Below are 20,837 nucleotides of genomic sequence, written 5' to 3' on the forward strand. Positions count from 1 at the left end.
GGGTCTATAAATTAAATATTGCGGAAAGGGTTCAGAGGGGTCAAGGGAAAAAGCCTAATCTGGGGATAATATGATGGCAAGAAATACAGAATTAGTAATTTTAACTGTAAAGGTGAATGGGATGAACTCTCCCATCAAACGGAGACAGATAGCAGACCGGATCAAAAGTCAGAACCCTACAATATGTTGTTTACAGGAAACACACTTAAAGCAGGGAGATACATAACAGAGTAAAGGTAAAATGTTGGAGCAGAATCTATTATGCTTCAGGTAAAGGCAAAAAAAAACAGGGGTAGCCATCCTTATCTCAGATCAAGCAAAAGCAGAAGTTGATCTAATTAAAAGAGATAAGGAGGGAAACTATATCCTGCTAAAAGGTAGCATAAACAATGAAGCCATATCAATACTAAACATATATGCACCAAGTGGTATAACCTCTAACTTTCTAAAGGAAAAGTTAAGAGAGTTGCAAGAAGAAATAGACACTAAAACTATAATAGTGGGAGATCTCTACCTTGCACTCTCAGATTTTGACAAATCAAACCACAAAACAAATAAGAAATTAAAAAAAGTAAATGGAACATTAGAAAAAGTAGGTATGATAGACCTTTGGAGAAAACTGAATGGCTAGAGAAAGGAATATGATTTCTTCTCAGCAGTTCATGGATCCCATACAAAAATTGACCATATATTAGGACATAAAGATCTCAAAATTAAATGCAGGAAGGCAGAAATAATAAATGCCATCTTCTTAGATCACAATACAATAAAAGCTACATTCAGTGAGAAGTTAGGGGAAAATAGACCAAAAAGTAATTGGAAACTGAATAATCTCATCTTAAAGAAGTACTGGGTGAAGCAGCAAATTATAAAAACAATAATTTTACCCAAGATAGTGACAATGATGAGACATAATACCAAAATCTTTTGGATGCAGCTAAAGCGGTAATAAGGGGAAATTTTATATCTTTAGAGGCTTATTTGAACAAAATAGAGAAAGAGAAGATTAATGAATTGGGCCTGCAAATTAAAAAGCTGGAAAAAGACCAAATTAATACCCCCCCACCAAAAATCAAACTTGAAATACAAAAATTAAAAGGAGAAATCAGTAATATTGAAAGTAAAAAAAAAAACAAAAACAAAAAACTATTGAATTAAGAAATAAAATCAAGAGTTGGTTTTATGTAAAAGCCAATAAAATAGATAAACCTTTGGTAAATCTGATCAGAAAAAGGAAAAAGGAAAATCAAATTGTTAGTCTTACAAATGAAAAGGGGGATCTTTCCACCAATTAAGAGGAAATTAGAGAAATAATGAGTTACTTTGCCCAACTTTATGCCAATAAATTTGATAACTTAAGTGAAATAGATGACTTCCTCCAAAAATACAGGCTTCCTAGATTAACAGAGGAGGAGATAAATTGCTTAAATAGTCCCATTTCCGAAAAAGAAATAGAAGAAGCTATTAATCAACTCGCAGGAAAAAATCCCCAAGACCAGATGGATTAACATGTGAATTCTACCAAACATTTAAAGAACAATTAGCACCAATGTTATATAAACTATTTCAAAAATTAGCGGATGAAGAAGTTTTACGAAACTCCTTTTATGACACAGACATGGTACTGATAGCTAAACCAGGGAGATCGAAAACTGAGGAAGAAAATTATAGACCAATTTCCTTAATGAATATTGATGCTAAAATTTTAAATAAGTTATTAGCAAAAAGACTTCAGAAAATCATCCCAAGGGTAATACACTATGATCAAGTAGGATTTATACCAGGAATGCAGGGCTGGTTTAATATTGGAAAACTATTAGTATAATTGACCATATTAATAATCAAATTAATAAAATCCATATGATCATCTCAATAGATGCAGAAAAAGCATTTGATAAAATTCAACATCCATTCCTACTAAAAACGCTTGAGAGTATAGGAATAAATGGACTATTCCATAGAATAATCAGGAGCATTTATTTGCCACGATCAGTAAGGATAAAATGCAATAGAGATAAACTGCAACCTTTCCCAGTAAGGTCAGGAGTGAAACAAGGTTGCCCACTATCACCATTACTATTCAATATAGTACTAGAAACGCTAGCCTTGGCAATAAGAGCCAAGAAAGAGATTCAAGGAATTTGAGTAGGAAATGAGGAAATCAAACTATCACTCTTTGCAGATGACATGATGGTATATTTAGAGAACCCCAAGGACAATGCTGAAAAGCTATTAGAATTAATTCCGAATTTTAGCAAAGTTGCAGGATACAGAATAAATCCACATAAATCCTCAGCATTTTTATATATCACCAACAAAATGCAACAGCAAGAGGTACAAAGAGAAATTTCATTCCAAACAAATGTTGAGAGTATAAAATATTTGCGAATCCATCTACCAAAGAATAGTCAGGAATTATATAAGGAAAATTACAAAACACTTGCCAAAAAAATAAAGTCAGATTTAAATAATTGGAAAGACATTCAGTGCTCTTGGATAGGCAGAGCGAATATAATAAAAAATGACAATACTCCCCAAACTCATCTATTTATTTACTGGTATACCAATCAGACTCTCAAGAAACTATTTTAATGACCTAGAAAAAATAACAACAAAAGTCATATGGAAGAATAAAAGGTCGAGAATTGTAAGGGAACTAATGAAAAAAAGTCAGATGATGGTGGTCTATGTGTACCTGATCTAAAGCAGTATTATATAACAGCAGTCACCAAAACCATTTGGTATTAGCTAAGAAATAGACCAGTCGATCAGTGGAACAGATTAGGTACAAAGGACAAAAAAATGTACATCTATAGTAATCTAGTCTTTGACAAACCCAAAGATACCAACATTAGGGATACAAATTCATGATTTGAAGAAATCCGTTGGGAAAACTGGAAATTAGTAGGGCAGAAATTAGATATGGATCCACACGTAACACCATATACCAAGATAAGATCAAAATGGGTCCATGATTTAGGCATAAAGAATGAGATCATAAATAGATTAGAGGAACAGAGAACAGTCTACCTCTCAAACCTGTGGAGGAGGAAGGAATTTATGACCAGAGGGGAACTAGAGGTCATTATTGATCACAAAATGGAAGATTTGGTTACATCAAACTAAAAAGCTTCTGTATAAACAAAACTAATGCAAACAAGATTAGAAGGGAAGTAACAAATTGGGAAAATATTTCTACAGTGAAAGGTTCTGATAAAGGTCTCATTTCCAAAATATATAGAGAACTGACCCTATATTATAAGAAATCAAACCATTCTCCAATTGATAAATGGTCAAAGAATATGAACAGACAATTCTCAGATGATGAAATTGAAATTATATCCACTCATATGAAAGTGTTCCAAATCACTTCTGCTCAGAGAAATCCAAATTAAGACAACTCTGAGATACCACTACATACCTGTCAGATTGGCTAAGATGGCAGGAACAAATAAAGATGAATGTTGGAGGGGATGTGGGAAAACTGGGACACTAATACATTCTTGGTGGAGTTGTGAAAGAATCCAAACATTCTGGAGAGCAATTTGGAACTATGCCCAAAAAGTTATCAAAGTGTGCATACCTTTTGATCCAGCTTTGCTGCTATTGGGCTTACGTCCCGAAGAAATACTGAGGAGGGGAAAGGGACAAGTATGTGCCAAAATGTTTGTGGCAGCTCTATTCGTAGTGGCTAGAAACTGGAAGATGAATGGATGTCCATCAGTTGGAGAATGGTTGGGTAAATTATGGTACATGAAGGTTATGGAATATTATTGCTCTGTAAGAAATGACCAGCAGGAGGAATACAGAGAGGCTTGGAGAGACTTACATCAACTGATGATGAGTGAAATGAATAGAACCAGAAGATCGCTGTACACTTCAATGTTGTATGAAGATGTATTCTGATGTAAGTGGATATCTTCAACATAAAGAAGATCCAACTCACTTCTGGTTGATCAATGGTGGACAGAAACAAATACACCCAGAGAAGGAACACTGGGAAGTGAATGTAAATTGTTAGCACTACTGTCTATCTACCCAGGTTACTTATACCTTCGGAAAAAAATAATTAATATGCAACAAGAAAATGGGATATACACACATATATTGTTTCTAGTTTTTATTGTAACACATGTAAAATATATGGGATTTCCTGTCTTCTAGGGGAGGGAGTAGAGGGATGGAGGGGATAATTTGGAAAAATGAATACAAGGGATAACGTATAAAAAGTTACTCAGGCATATATACTGTCAAAAAATTATAAATAAAATAATAAAAATACTTTTTTTTTTAAACAGACAAATTGAATTTAAAAAATTTGAAGAAGAAGAAATAGAAGAAACAAACAGCGTGGTAAGTAAATCCAATTCCTGGGGATTTTTCTCATTTGTATTCTTTCAGGATTTTTTTAGGGCTGGCTTCTATGCATTCTCCTGAAAATTCTGGGATGCAGTGAGGAGGATGCACAACAGGCGTCAAAACAATGTAACATCGTGTTTGCTGGGAGTTTTGTCAGACTCTCATGACTTGAACAAACTAAAACTGCCACAAACACAATTATTCTTATTCTTAGGAATTGGGAATTAGGGAAGAAGTCCCTTTTCAATACTCTAATGTGATGTTAGTTTTTACAAGTGGTACTAGGAATATAAATTCACTTTCTCCAACAGGATTGTTCCTTACAATCACTCTTCTCACCCTAAGCAATTTGAAACACCAGGAAACAATGTAAATCAGAGCTTTATTTCCCCTAAAGTTCTCTTGACACCTTCTTTTTGCTGATCTTTTCAGCTGCCAAGGAATGAAAATCTGTGTAGAAAAGCCCAAAAACTGTAGATCCAAGTATAACCTTTCCAGACTAATGAATTAATATATCCCCATGGATCTCATCCTCTACACATCCAAATTACCTTCTCCAACTCCTGGCATTCAAATTTATAGATAACTCTCAGTGCTCTCCGCCCTTAGACCTATATAGTAACATACCAGTTACCAAATCTTGTCTGTTCCAATTCTTCCGTATCTCCATATTTATTCCTTTCTCTGTTCCTACAGCAATATTACACACTCTGCTTCTTGCTCTTATCACTACTTGTTTGCACTTTTTTTCAATAGAGAAACAATTGGAAAAGATGGCTGCAGAGGAAAAAAAAAGTACAACCAATACAAAAAGTAGGTGAATTCCACATAAAGAGGGATACCCGCCAGCAAATTAAGACAGTAGGGAATAGTTTATCTGTCAGATTGATGGATCAGGGAAGAATTTAGCAACAAAGACGACAGAGGGCATTACAAAATAGAAAGTACATTGTTTTGATTATATATTTAAAAAAAAAAGTTTTGACAGACACAACCAATGCACCCAACATTAGAGGGAAAACAGAAAAGTGAGGGAAATGTTGTTTTGCAATAAGTATCTCTGGTAAAGGTCTCATTTCTTAGATATATAGAGACTGAGTCAAATTTGTTAATCTATATATGTCATCATCAATTGGTAAATGCTCAGAATACCTGATCAAGCAATTTTCAGACTAGGAAATCAAAATTATCTATTGTCATACAAAAAATATTCTTAATAATCACTAATGATCAGAGAAATGCATATTAAAGTAACTCTGAGTTATCTCACACTTCTGAGATTGGCTAATATGAGCAAAAGTAGTTGCATGTTGGAGGGGATGTGAGAAAAGTGAGACAGTACTGTTGTGGAATTGGAAATTGAATCAACCCTTCTGGAGAGCAATTGGGAACAATAACCAAAGGGATATCAAATCTGCATCCTCTGTGCCCCAGAAATAACACTCTTAGGTGTAGAAAAGGAGGTACAAAAATATTTATAGCAGCGCTTTTGGTAGCTAAGAATTAGAAATCAAAGGGGATTTGACCAATTGCAGGATGACTCAAGAAGCTGCGGTATATGTAATATTGTAATGAAATAATATTGTTTTATGTCTTAAGAAATGAGAAGCAGGTTAATTTCAGGAAAACATGGTAAGGCCTGAATTAATTTATAGTGAACAGGATCAGGAAGTAGTACATTGAAACAAGAGTATTATTACATAAAGAACTTTGAATAACAATTATTTTCAAACAATAAAATAATCCAAAAAGAAAGATTATGAAAATATCTGTCTGCAGAGAAAGAACTGATCTTGATTTGACTATTGACTGAAGCATCGTATTTTCAAGTTTATTTATTCTTTCATTTTTTTTCATTGAGTCTTCTTTTCTAAAATGCCTATAATGGAAATGTTTTACATTATTGCACAACTGTAATTTGAATCTGACCACTTACTGTCTCAGGAAGAAGTGGAAGGAAAGAAGTGAGGAAGTGATAGGATGTCAAACTCAAAACTTTAAATAAAATTATTTTTAAAAATAATATATTTTGCTTAATCTAGCAATGTTTCTTTTCCACAGAAGTCTTCTTTTGAGGAGGAGGCAGAATTCGTAAAAATGGCAGTAAGAACAAAAATATATGCTGCAAGGTAAACTAATGCAGTATTGGTGGGGTTTCAGAATGGTAGACTATCATTACAAATCACCATAGCAGTATCCTCCTGCAATTACAGAAATCAATGTGCCCCTCCTCTGTTTCTATCTTCACCTTATTGGGAATGTAACAAATGGAGTGTAGTGTGCAAAGAAGTCAAAAGAATAGATTATGTTTATGTTCAAAAAGCACTTCTCATAGTAATCTTGTGGACATGCCTGATAAGTGGAGACTGACTAAATAAATCCTAGAATCCTAATCAAAAAGAAACAAACTAGTCATTAAAATGGATTGATTTAAGAAAATGGAAAATTCTGGATACCTCTCTGAATTAATGAGTACGATAATTAAATCCAAATTAAAAGCACATATAGTCATTTAGTAACTACCAATAAGATTTATATAAATACATTTTTTTGAATTACAAGACAAATAATTTGTTGTAATGCCTGAGAAACTGAGCCAGATAGAGATTAGAGAATATTTAATAATTTATTTAATGGAGAGATATAATGGGACCAAATGGATCCATGGTTTGGTCCCAAGGCTGAATGAGACTATTGTCTCCAAGAATCCAGCAAACAATGTGAGTTCTCAAAGACATATATACACATGGCGCAGATGCAGGGGGTAGACTGAGGCAAGGGCGGAGTCAGGGTGCTGAGAGTGGGAAGGGGACTCTGACAGGGTGGGGTGAGGCATTGGAGGTGAGATGGCATAATCAGGGGGAGGCACCCCGGACATGGAGAGGCACCCCGGACATGGGGAGAGACATTTGATAAGATGGTATCTGACATCCCATAGCTTGGGATGGGGAGAGCCATTCTGATATTCTAAAACAAACGATCTTTTATCCTTATCAAATATTCTGATAAAGAGCAGGAGGAGGTTTTGTAGGACTGAGCTTTGACTGAAGCTGAGAAACTGAGTCAGGACTTGGTCAGGATAATTAGGGAGACTGAGAACTGTGGCATAACATTCCAAATAGTAATTCATGGCAAAATCCTCAAAGGAAAGAAACCCAAGGCAATAACTGATAAAAAGCTGTCAATATTTCATTCACTTTAATGAAAATAATACAAAATACCTTAAAATACATCATTCCTGTTTTCCAGAGACATGCTACAGGCAATTGCCGAAGAAAGAAACACATTAAATTTGAAAAAAGGTAGGAGAGTTCAGTTTAAGGATACAGTTATGTGTTCCAAAAAGTTTTATTTGGAGTCTAATTATAAGCCCTCTCCTGAAAATTGTTTCCTATATTGAGAAAGGCTATGGTAAAGCCATTGAAATCAAGGCTTCATACATGGGACTTTAAGGCACTTTTGGGGGGCATTCTAAATTATCAAAATCTTTTACGATGAAAGACCATGTCTTTCCCCTCTTATTAAGAATTCTGAATGGGGGGGACTTTTAAAACTGTTTTAAAGTTATTCTTTAATAGTTGAAATAATATTGTACATAGTCACTGCTCCCAAAAGGATTATCACTTAAAGAAATCACCTTTACTAGTTTCAACAGTATGAAAGAGAATTTAGTGAAATTCGTCACCGGAACTATTGGAGGGGAGAAGTATTGAAATATTATTTATAACATGGCCATTCTGAAATGTATTCCCACACTCTCAACACTGAGCCAGATCCCTGAAATTCAGTGAAAGATGCATAGACACATAGATTAGGTACACATACACATATATGCTTTATAAAAAAACTTCAGCAAAAATTACAAAACTGAAAAGAATATACAATGTTAAGTTTACTTCTTCCACAGCCTCTCTGCCAATGAGAGATTTATACTTTTTTTTAGGCTAGGACTAGGATTTTTTCTTTTCCTTCTCCTCCTTCTCCTTCTCCTCCTTCTACTTCTTCTTCTACTTCTTCTACTTCTTCTTCTTCTTCTATTTCTACTTCTACTTCTTCAATATTGTGACAATCGAGCTTCTGTGACTTGCCAAGGGTCACATAACTATCAAGTATTAAGTGTCTGAGGCTAGATTTGAACTCAGGTCCTCCTGACTCCAGGACTGATGCTCTATCCAGTGAGCTAGGTTTTTTTTTCAAAACTGGCAATGAGACAATGGCAATTGTTCAGTGTAGATTTCATTTCCATCAGTTTTTGTTATAGCAAATATTCTCCTTCTTTCTGCATGTGTTCATCAATGTTTACTTGGGCTGCTCTGAAATCTATAATTTCATCATTTCTGATGGTGCTAAAATATATTTTCCATAGTTGCCAATTATGACTTCTGATCCAAATGGAAAGGCTTCTGTTTTCAATTTTTTCTTTCTTAATTTTAAAATATATTGAAAGCATCATACCATACACAACAAAGTAATGAAAATGGAAAAAGGAATAAAAGCATTGTCATTTGTACATGCCTAAAAAAAGGATTCAAAATAAGAGGTTGGTAGCATAAGAGCTTGGTAACGGATATCCTCTGGCCTCAAGTTCTGGTTCAGTTCTCTCCTCTATCCTGAAACATTAAATTAAGATCTCTCCTCTCCTCTAACTGCCTGCAGCCTTCTTATCCCAGTGTTTCTGCACTCCCTTAACTTGGTCGCAGTTCCTTTTCCCCCCTGGTCAAGTATATGTACTACAAGTAGGCCTAGTGTTGCTTATCAGCAGAGGTTGTCTGTATCTTTTCTACACAGTATGCAAAGTGAAATTTCTTGTGTTTGGGGCTGAGGCTTTATCCCAATCCAACCAATCTCAAGGCTAGCTCTTCACTTACTGTTTTAAGTTGAAGTAACCTTGAAAGTATTTACAGTTTTAAAGAAGGCAAATTCTCTTCCTAGCCTCTTCAGATCTTTTCCTATTGTCCCAGGATGACCTTCAGTCACCTCCAGCTTCTATTGGTTTTTAATTGGTCTAAATAAGCCCAGAAGTGCAGATATTGGTCTTATTTGTAAAGAAAATGGAAAGAGTCTAGAATTTTCTGTACTGTCCACAATTTCCCTCAGCAGCTTTTTTATTTCCTTTATAACATTTGATTAATTTTTTAAAATAGATTTTCCACTACAGGTTTTAGTGATTCTGCTCCCACAACAGATGTCTCCTATTTGTTTTGCTATTCTACCCGAGTCTTCTTCAGGATCTATATAAAGAGCATGCCCTACTCAGCATGAATGGCTGTCTGCTCCAAGGCTTTTTGTTCTTTTCACTTTGCTGTCCATACTATCTTGCTTTGTGACTTTGTTTTTATTTATTTTTGTTTTCTTTTGTTTTTGATCATGCAATTGAGGTTAAATGACTTGCTCAGGAGCACACAGCTAGTAAGTAATAAGTTTCTCAGGCAGGATTTGAACTCAGGTACTCCTGACTCCAAGGCTGGTACCTACAAGGCCATCTAGCTGCCCTTTCTTTGTAAACTCGGAATCATGTCAGCTCCCATGAGTTTAATGAATCCTCACTCCATGTAAAGAATCTATTTTCAAACATTCTCATTTATTCCTCATCTCTTAACCTCTTTCCTCTCTCCATTTAATCAATACATTGGTGCAGTTCCTTCATCACTTGAACCCTGGTTGGTTTCAAGGGTTCGCTTTCCTAAAGTCTTTATCCAGTCCACTCAGTTCCACCCTCACTGCCATACTGTTCTTTTTAAAACACAGGTCTGACCATAGTGTGGATGCAGTCCTTAAAATCTGGAACCTCCTTAATAAAGTGTATAATAGTGTTTGGGATTTTGATAATCCCTCATCCTTTGTCTCTTTCTAGACTTTCTCCTTAACCCCTACTTACTGTCTTCCAAGTCCAAAGACCCAGGAGCTTTTTCCTCTTCCTCAAACACCACCCTCCTTAGCAACAAAATGATGTATGCTTTCCTTTAACTGATGATAATCTTGCTGTACTTTGAAAACATGTGTATACATATATATATATATATATATATATATATATATATATATATATATGTATATACTCTATGGGTCAGTGAAATAAACCAATAAACCAGAGGTATTCACTGACAATTCACTGACATACTGTTGCTTCTTGTCTCCTTGTGCCATCCTCTCACATGATGTCGTCTATTTTGCTGGTCTGAATTAGATCCTAGAAGTTTGGAACAAGTGACACCCAATGCGCCGAGAACAAAGCAATGATACTCAAGGGTCATGAGTGTGGGAATCCTGCAGGAACAGTCCTTTCAGAAACCCTCTAGATGGGGAAGGACATGGGGAAGACCTGGTAAGGAAATTTTGATTACTTTAATTTTTGACTGGGTAATTGAAAATGGGCTAAATTGACATGAAATGGCCAAGGCGGGAGACTTATGAAAAATGCTTAGTAAAATTGATAAAGAAACAAGGGCTTCCAATAACCAGGTAACAAATTAAACAATTCCTAGACATAGTGGGAAAAAACTTTCACCATGGCTCCCAAAAGAAGGGACTTTAGATCCTAAAAAATGGAAGGTGATAGGGAGAAGCTGAATATTATGCTAAGCAGGGCCTTCTGTCTTCCCTCCCCACATATTTTTCCTATATAATGTTATTATGGCATTGAGCAGATAGACTATCCTATTGAGGTTTATCAGTAGGTAACTTCTTGCACCATAAACACTTGGATGGAAATTCCCAGAACAATCTAGGGGTTTCCTTCAAAGCATCACACAACAGAATTATTCTCTGATGTTCTCAGATGCCTTAAAGAGGCCTTGGCCAGATCAGTTAATGATGAGGGAGTAGTAGAAATACTTCTGAAATGGACAAAAGACTAGCCCCGTTACCCTGGGTAAAGAGGCCTCAGGCTTATAGGAAAATGTTGCTTAAACTAAATTCAGGGAAATGTTAAGTTCAGACTGGGCCTCATCCCCCGGTTCATGAGACCCTAGATTTTCCGAGAAGCCGCAGAATTCCCAGATTTTCCAAGAAGTGTGTGCCTAACAGAGTCAGGACAATATTGCAAAACATGTGGACAGGTTCTGTTGTGTGTTCACTCACATCCAGACATTTCCCCATTGTAAACGAGAAACTGTCAGTGATTCCCAAAATTTGTAACCACAAGGGCTGTACCAGGATGTGGCAAACACCCTTGAAAGTGTACCTCGCTAAAGCTTCAGGGCTGATCTCTACTAGCCTGTCCAGTGGGTTAGTCTCTGGCCAGCCAGGCAATGATGCTTTAAATTAAACAATCTGCTCTGAGCTGTCTATCTCATGTCCATCCATTTCATTTGGAGCTTCCACCGAGATAGCCTTTGGCTCACCTTCTGTGGGATCCACTGACACTGCTCACCTCCGAGGGGGTGGCCACAGGGATTGATGTTCCCCGGCCCCTGGAGAGTTTGAAACGGTGTAGGTCGATTGTACAAAAGTCCAAATTCTAATCTGGTCAATAACATCCTGAAGGGTCCCCACAGCTTCCTGACTATCTTGTAGCCATCTGTCTGGTACTCCCCAGACCATCTGTTACATCTGTAACAAGTGGCTAAGGTGGACGCAACATCTGAGCCCTTGTTGACATCCCAACCCAGGACTCTGTGGGAAGATCCTGAGTGTCTAAGACACATCTGGTCTGATCTGATTATCAGCAGCTTTTTTGGGACCTTTTTTTCTTTTTCTCATACTATGTGTTCTGTGTTCTGTGCAGGTGTGATTTGTCTGAGTGTTCTGTTGATTGTGGTCTGTGTTCTCTGTGTTCTGTGTGAATCTTTCAGTGTTGTTCTGTGCCCTGTGTGTCCTGTGTGATTGTTTGTCTGCTGGTTGAAGAACTCTCTTAAAGTCTTAAGACAAACTGGCCAAAAGATCTTTCCCTGAGAGATCAGGGGATTGTCAAAGTTTCCAAACACCCTTGCTGACAACCTACAAGGGGCACCGGGTGACGGTCCCAATTGTTTCTTTCTGGTGGCCGGTTGTCTCTCCTGTGTTATGTGTCTGACTCATTGGGTTGTGTTATTCCCTAATCCTCTCTGCTGCCATGGGCCAGGGTACCTCCCAGACCCTGGGGGATACCCAGACCCTCCCCTACAAGGCGTCCTTTCAGATTTTAAACAATTTTGTGCCATAGCCCAGGGATATGGTTGAAAAGGTTAACTCTGGCCAACTACAGATGCTTTGCTGCCTACAATGGCCCACTTTTGCAGTAGATTGGCCCCCTGAGGGAACCTTTGACCCCATGATCTGGCTGAGGGTTAAGCAGATAATTTTTGGGGAACCAGGACATCCTGACCAAATTCCATACATATTGAATTGGCTGAAGTTTAAACCTCCTGGCAAAATTCAGATACAGGTTCTGAGCCGCCCTAGCACTGTGGAGGTGGTCAGAAAAATGCTAGCCTTGCCTTTCAGGTGTCCAAGAAATCTCCCCACCCTCTATTACTCTCCCCTCCAGGCCCAATGGACCCCCTTTCCTTGGCCCTGCCTCCTCCTGCTCCTAACCCCTCTGCCCCTCCCCCAGAGTCCTGACATGCCCCTCCTCCTTAGGCACCAGCTGTCATTTCTTTTTTTTTTCTCTGTTTTCTGCACCATGGCCACCTCACACTAGGGGAGGTTCTGTGTATGCAATAATGGATGAAGCAGACTCACCTCTGCTAGCCACCCCTTTGTGCAACCTTTGGACGCTTTCCCCACCACTCTTTTCCCCCTGAGGCAGATCCTAACTACTGAGGCACAAAATGGCCCCTTTATGGTATAGGTCCCTTTTGCTACTAGTGAGCTGTATAATTGGAAACAGCAGAAGCCTCCTTTTTCCCGAAAAACCACAGTCCCTTTTTTCCCTGTTAGTGACCGTTTTCTACATCCACCAACCTAAGTGGGTGGGTGGGTGGGTGGGACTGTCAACAGCTCCTGCATGTCCTCTTCACCACTGAAGAAAGGGAGAGGATTCTAGGGGAGGCCCGTAAAAGAGTCCTTGGTCCAGATGGAAACCCCACAACAGACACAGAGAGATGCTTGCGCGTCCTAACCGAGTCCCCTCCTGATTGGGACCCCAATACTCATCAAGGTAAGGAGGCTCTTGACAGGTATCACCAGTTTCTGTTAGGGGGGTTTGTGGGAGGCAGTTAGGAAACCGAGGAATATGTGAAAATTCACTGAAATCAGACGTGGAAAAAACAAGTCCCTGCCAAGTATCTAGAGCGTCTTATGGAAGCCTAGGGAGCCTACACACCCATCGACCCAGAGGACCCTAAAGACTGGCAGGCAATAGTTATTGATTTTGTGTCCAATTCAGCCTCTGCTATTTGCAAGAAGATCCAGAAATGTGATGGATTCGAGAGAAAGAGGCTAACTGAACTCTCAGAGGTGGCCAAGAGGGTCTATGACAATAGGGAGGATGGCACCGTTAAACAGACCAAGACAGTTGCCAAGGTGGTAGTTGCCAAGTTAGCAGAAACTCAAGCTCAGACCCCTAACCCCAGGGGACCCCGTAGATATGGGGTCCCTGATCCACACAGAAGCGGGGGTGTTCAACCAGACCACCATTGTCTCCGGATCAATGTGCATATTGCCAACATTCAGGACACTGGAAAAATGAGTGCTTGAGCCAATAGCCCAGAGAACAATTAGTTTCTCTGACTCCCCAGTAGGGGGGGCCCGACTCCATAATGATCCCTCTATACCCCCAGGAGCTGAGGGTAACCTCAGATGTTGGGGGTCTTCGTGTTTCCTTTTTTTCAACTCTGGGGCGGCTGCCTCAGTACTTCAACAGTCTTATGGCCGTCTAAGTTCCCACTCTATCCAAGTTCAGGGGGCTACAGAAGCGTCCCAGACAGCCCCGCTCACACCTTCTCGAACCATTAACTATCTCGAACCAGTAACGCATTCTTTCCCCGTGGTGCCAGACTGTCCCCATGCCCTCCTCGGGTGAGACTTTCTATACAAGCCACACGCCACTATCTCCTTTGAAGGACCCTTTCCTTCAGTCGCCCTGGGCCTTCTGCAGTTAATGGTGACATGTCCTTTAGCTGAGGAATCCCACCTGCTTACACTCACTAAGTCCAGAAACCGGTCAGTAGATTGCTCTTCACTCCTTATTGAGCTTCAATAGGCTGTCCCTGGGGAATGGGCTGAGACCAATTCTTTTGCTTTTGTGTCTCATCAGCCCCAGTAGTCATGCAGCTCCTGGCTACTGTGACTGCAGTTTGAGTTAATCAGTACCCCCTAGGGCAACCCACCTTGCTGGGCCTCAAGCTTCACATTGATGGACTCCTTGAGGCTGGGGTCCTCCGGCCGTGCTGGAGTCCCTGGAACTCCCCATTGATGCCTGTGTGCAAGCCTGGGTCCGGGGATCTACAACCAGTGCAAGACTTTTGGGAGGTCAATTCTCAGGTGGAGACAGTGCACCCTATGGTTCCGAATCCTTACAAGTTTCTTTCTTTCCTTGACCCTGGCCATGGGTGGTATACTGTTTTGGATCTGAAAGATGCTTTCTTCTCTATGCCCCTGGCGCCCGTAAGTCAGCCCCTCTTTGCCTTTACCTGGACCGACCCCCATACAGGGATCGTGTCACCACTTACATGGGCCTGAAGGGACATAAACCCCACAGCCGGTATATCAAGAAAAATGCGGACGGAATGAAGGACAAGATGGCTGGAGAACTCCTCAAGGCCAAGGAATACTCCCAAGAATGGCAATTTTGCCCTTCATAACAAGTATGCATAGCCTCACACACCTGGGCAGCGCCTGACTCTATGAACTCCTGTGCCATTTCTACAGTCCTGCAATGAAGCAAGTCACAGAATCAGGGGCAAGGAGGTGACTGGAATGGGGCAAAGTTAACTCAGCCCCTCAGAAGCCAGTCCCTGCAAATGGGCCTAGAGGCAGCCAGCATGGATAACACTAGGAAGTGGACTTCACCCAAATGGAGACAGGGTTTTGGGGGGATATGGATACCTCTTGGTGTTTCTGGATACCTTCACTGGGTGAAAAGAGCCATTCCCTACTAAAATCCGAGTCAGTGACAATTGTAGCTTTAGATTCAGGATGCCTTCCTTCATTGGATCTGATAAGGGGCCTGCTTTTGTTTCTCAGACAGTCCAAGCTCTATCCAAATTCCTGGGAGTTCAATGGAAACTACACTGTGTGTACTGACTCCAGAGTTCAGGGCAGGTAGAAAGGATGAATAGGTCTTTAAAGGCACATATAAGCTGCTAAACTTAAACTTGAAACCAGTAAGTCTTGGGTGAGCCTCCTTCCCTTTGCCCTGCTTGGGGGCGGATGCTCAGCTAATTCATCTACACACACACACACACACACACACACACACACACACACACACACACACTCTCTCTCTCTCTCTCTCTCTCTCTCTCTCTCTCTCTCTCTCTCTCTCTCTCTCTCTCTCTCTCTCAAGTCCCTTTTGGTGCATCCCTGGCCGTTGTGCCCAGAATAGTGCAGCAAATTCCCCTTGACTTCACTAATAAATATTGATTAAGTCTTTACAGGCCCTGTTGGAATTCCAGAGTGCTGTGAAGAATTTGCATGGCGCAGCAGCCAAACATGAGCCCCCTGATCCTCTGGCAGACTCGACCCTTGGACCAGGAGACTGGGTCCTCACCAAGAAACTTCCTTGAGGAGCCTAAATGGACCAGGCCTTATCCAGATGCTGTTTGAATGACCCCAATGATGGAGAACTCAGAAAAATAATATATCAATTATTTAGAAAAAAAAAAAAAAAAAGAAAAGAATGTTGCTGCTGAGCAGTATACTGGCAACTAAAAGTTGAAAAGGATGCCAAGACAAATAAGAGGGAAACATTTTAATTCATGAAGGATATTCCCAATAAATTGTAAGCTTCCACAGGAAAGGGGTTTCTTTAGCTTCTTTTTGTATCTCCAACACTCCAATCAATATCTGGCACACAATAGGTGCTTAATAAATGTTGATTTCTGTCTCTTCACCTAGACTCCAAGCTACTTAGAGTGACTTTCTCCTTCAACCTTCCAGAGGACTTCATTATGCTCTGTTTTGATACTTATCATGTCAGATTATAATTATCTGTGTCTAGCTTATCCCTTTCATGAATAGAGGGGCCATGTATTATATAACTTTTCATCTACCTTGTAAGATGTTCACCAGCTTTAGAGCTGAGCCCAACTTGAGATAATATAGAGAACAATCACTTCTTTTAAAGAGAAGGAAACGGAGGCTCAAAGTGTTTAAACCACTTGTCTAATGTAATATAGGGATTGAGAGGCAGCTAGATGGCACAGTAGAGTGCTGAGTTTAGAGTCAAGAAGACAACTTCAAATTGAACCTCAAACACTTAGTTATTGTGTATCTTGGACAAATCACTTAACAATTGTCTGTCTCAATTTCTTCATCTGGAACATGGGTATTATAAGAATACCTACCTCCTGTAGCTGCTGCAGGATAAAATAAGAGAATATTTGTAAAGTACTTTGAAAACCTTAAACTGCTATAAATACTAGTGATAATTGAGTAAATAGGGCAGAATTTGAATGCAAGTACTTATGCTCACCCAGTTTCAGAAAAGGAAGAGGCCCAAGAATCCTGTCACATCATTTAAAAAACAAGGGGACTCTTGAGAAGTTTCAGGGAATTGTCTGAGGTCAAACAGATAAGGAGCAGGTTAGATTTGAACCCAGATGTTTGTGACTGCAAATTTAACACACTACCCATTAATCCACATTGCCTTTTCCTTCAAAAAAAGGGAGTGCTAAGTACATCCAAGGAATATAAAAATGCTTGTTGAGTGGACTCGGCCTTCTGGGGTTTTTTGACTGTTCTGCCCTTCTGCCCCATTCCCCAAGGGAAGCAGAGTTCTTTAAATATATCTTTGAGTGGTTCACTAAGTTCCAGGAGTTGCCTCCAATAAATAATGGGTTCAGAAAAGGGTTAGTCTGTAAGTGCCCATCATGGGCTAAAATGCATGCTGTGCTTGGATGCCACCAACAGGTGGAGGCTAAGGGGGATCGTTTTTCAGAGAAACCTTGATCACCTCAGAGAAAGCATCTCATGACCCCTCAGGCAGCTGGCCACAAGTGGGCAAATGGTGCTAAGTCAGGCCTCTGCTTGCAACTGAAGAAAGACTAGCCAGGAAACATGAGAAGTACTGAGACTTTGGGTGTGTATGAGGCTTTTTTGAGAAGCACATTCAGTCCATCTTCTGTGCTCCTAACAGTGATGGCTGGAGGACTCAGAGGGATGGAAGGCATTTATTTGTTCCATCTGACAGGGAAGGAAAATCAGCCTCTGAGAGGAGAGGTGATAGATCCAAGTCCAGCTCTAATTACAATTCAGGTGTCTAGCTTTCCTTATCCAAGGAATATTCACAGACAGAAACAAGTGAAAAACAAGAACCTGTCATAGCATACAGCTGTTCTCTGCCTGGCCCTGAGGAAGGTGTATTGGAGAATCACATAATTCAAGCAGGAATGGCCAAAGAGAGTAAAACAAGGAGAGGATGTAGAGACCTCAATAGATGGTCCATTGAAGGAGGTAGATACCAGAGGATAGTACCAGATGACCTGAATTCAAATCCTGACAATGCTCCTAAGTGCCTAAGTGGACACGAGGGTAAAATGAGGGGCTTTGTCTCAAAAGACCTTCCAACTCCAAAAGCTAGGAATACAAGCAGCATTGATTAGGCACCTACTGTTTTCAGAACTGGCAAGTAAGTGGCAGATAGTGCATGGGGCATGGGGCGTGACCTTAGATACTTATTAACTGTATTAACCTAGATATGACACTTATCCCTGTTTGCCTCAGTTTCCTCATCTACAAAGTGAGACAAATCAATGGCAAAGCACTCTAGTGTCTTTGCCAAGAAAACTCCAAATGGGGTCTTTCAAAGGATCAGTCATGACTCATCAACTAAACAACAAAGTGTATGGAACTCTGGTTGGAGGCTCAGCGAACTCTAAGTTGAGATAAGATGGGTCCCTTCCCTCATGAGTTTTGGAATTCCTCATGGCATTTGGAATAAGACTTGAACTATGATAACTGTGATGTAAACAATTGTGATATACTCTTGTGCTCAATATTAGAGAACTGAAAACACGGTATTGGGTGAGTTCCAAGGGGAGAAAGCTGTTACTCCCATGCATACATACATGGAGCAGATGGTATTTGGAGGTGATTACATCAGTAACTGGACATCCACGTAGTGCACTACATAGAGTATTCTGGAGTCAGGAGGACTCCTTCTCCTATGTTCAAATCCAGTCTCAGATATTTATTCGCTGTGAGACATGGAGCAAGCCATTTCACCCTGTTTCCCTCAGTTTTCTTATCTGTCAAATATTCTAGAAAAGGGAATATAAACCACTCCAACATCTGGCAAGAACAGCTCACAAAGGGTCAGAAGTGACTGGAAAATGACTGAAAAAGGAGATCAATCTCTAGATTTAAGAGGTAAAGGGTCCTGACCTAGCTTTCTTTTCTAACTGTGGTCCTGTCCCCTCCTCTCTTGGGCCTCAGTTCCCTCAGCTGTCAGAAGCTGGGTGAGGGGGTGATCAGGCTTGTGTCCAGTTAAAGCAGGTGTTCAACCACACCCATTTGACATGTGAAGAAACAGACTCAGGGAGCCAAAGTAATTATGTCCATGGTAACTAGGGTGTGCTGCAGTTAGCTTGTACCAGCTCTGGAGGGCCAGCCCCAGTGTAACTTTTTACATTTGGGATATTGGTAAATTTTAAATCAGAGCTTGATTTACTTTTTGTTCACTGTTTAGGCTTAAGAAAGTGTTGCAGAAAATTAAATTTCAAAGCATGTCGTGTATATTTTTGTATTTTTGAGGGGATGGTAGTTAAACATTTACCAGAACACACCTGTAGCTACACACATTGATGCTCAATCCCAATTGGATCTCAGGTTTCCCAACTCCTGGCAGGAGTTGTGTCATTGATTGTAACACCAGCACCATGTTCTGATCACACTAGACAAAATCTCCTGGCTATAGTATTTGTTGTTAGAACCCTGACAAACCAGACCACTGACCAAAATGGCAGAGGCTCACCCTGTAAGGTAAGAAAGTGAGCTCCTCATATTTTTAAGACCTTCACTAAGCATAATATGCAATAGAAATAAACTGCAACCTTTCCCAGTAAGATCAGGAGTGAAAAAGGTTGCCCATTATCACCATTACTATTCGATATAGTACTAGAAACGCTAGCCTCGGCAATGACAGCTGAGAAAGAGATTCAAGGAATTAGAGTAGGAAATGAGGAAATCAAACTATCACTCTTTGCAGATGACATGATGGTATACTTAGAGAACCCCAAAGACTCTGCTAAAAAGCTATTAGAAATAATTCAGAATTTTAGCAAAGTGGCAGGATACAAAATAAATCCACATAAATCCTCAGCATTCTTATATATCCCCAACAAAATGCAACAGCAAGAGATACAAAGAGAAATTCCATTGCAAACAAATGTTGAGAGTATAAAATATTTGGGAATCCATCTACCAAAGAATAGTCAGGAATTATATGAGAAAAATTACAAAACACTTGCCACAAAAAATAAAGTCAGATTTAAATAATTGGAAAGATATTTAGTGCTCTTGGATAGGCCGAGCGAATATAATAAAGAAGACAATACTCCCCAAACTAATCTATTTATTTAGTGCTATACCAATCAGACTCCCAAGAAACTATTTTAATGACCTAGAAAAAATAACAACAAAATTCATATGGAAGAATAAAAGGTCGAGAATTGCAAGGGAACTAATGAAAAAAAAAGTCAGAGGAAGGTGGTCTACGTGTACCTGATCTAAAGCTATATTATATAGCAGCAGTCAACAAAACCATTTGGTATTGGCTAAGAAATAGACCGGTAGATCAGTGGAACAGATTAGATACAAAGGACAAAAAGGGTACATCTATAGCAATCTAATCTTTGACAAACCCAAAGATACCAACATTAGGGACAAAAATTCATTATTCGGAAGAAACTGTTGGGAAAACTGGAAATTAGAATGGCAGAAATTAGATATGGATCCACACTTAACACCATATACCAAGATAAGATGAAAATGGGTCCATGATTTAGGCATAAAGAATGAGATAATAAAAAGATTAGAGGAACAGAGAATAGTCTACCTCTCAGACCTGTGGAGGAGGAAGGAATTTATGACCAGAGGAGAATTAGAGATCATTATTGATCACAAAATAGAAGATTTTGATTACATCAAACTAAAAAGTTTCTGTACAAACAATACTAATGCAAACAAGATTAGAAGGGAATTAACAAATTGGGAAAATATTTTTAAAAGGAAAGGCTCTGACAAAGGTCTCATTTCCAAAATATATAGAGAACTGACCTTGATTTATAGGAAACCAAACCATTCTCCAATTGATAAATGGTCAAAGGATATGAAAAGACAATTCTCAGGTGATAAAATTAAAACAAATTCCACTCATATGAAAGAGTGTTCCAAAT

General features: G+C 39.4%; 1 protein-coding gene and 1 long non-coding RNA gene across 6 annotated transcripts in view; one reads left to right on the plus strand and one right to left on the minus strand.

Moving 5' to 3' along the window:
- LOC141562215 (uncharacterized) overlaps positions 1-16,240 on the plus strand; it is a 49,138-nt gene extending 32,898 nt beyond the window's left edge. Inside the window, exons 7-13 of one of the 3 annotated variants that reach the window (XM_074302204.1) lie at positions 4,299-4,353; positions 5,116-5,172; positions 6,421-6,488; positions 7,609-7,661; positions 10,547-10,684; positions 13,279-13,438; positions 15,870-16,240. In XM_074302204.1, the coding sequence (XP_074158305.1) occupies positions 4,299-4,353; positions 5,116-5,172; positions 6,421-6,488; positions 7,609-7,661; positions 10,547-10,599 (286 nt within the window). In that variant the 3' untranslated portion in view covers positions 10,600-10,684; positions 13,279-13,438; positions 15,870-16,240. The remainder of the gene's footprint in view (positions 1-4,298; positions 4,354-5,115; positions 5,173-6,420; positions 6,489-7,608; positions 7,662-10,546; positions 10,685-13,278; positions 13,439-15,869) is intronic. The other 2 variants (XM_074302206.1, XM_074302207.1) reach the window with 2 other exon arrangements.
- The window catches only part of LOC141562216 (uncharacterized), a 79,092-nt gene that overhangs the window by 13,271 nt on the left and 44,984 nt on the right, over positions 1-20,837 (minus strand). The window lies entirely within an intron of this gene.

This window comes from Sminthopsis crassicaudata, chromosome 3 (assembly GCF_048593235.1).
Source record: "Sminthopsis crassicaudata isolate SCR6 chromosome 3, ASM4859323v1, whole genome shotgun sequence".
NCBI classification, from domain to species: Eukaryota; Metazoa; Chordata; class Mammalia; order Dasyuromorphia; family Dasyuridae; genus Sminthopsis; species Sminthopsis crassicaudata.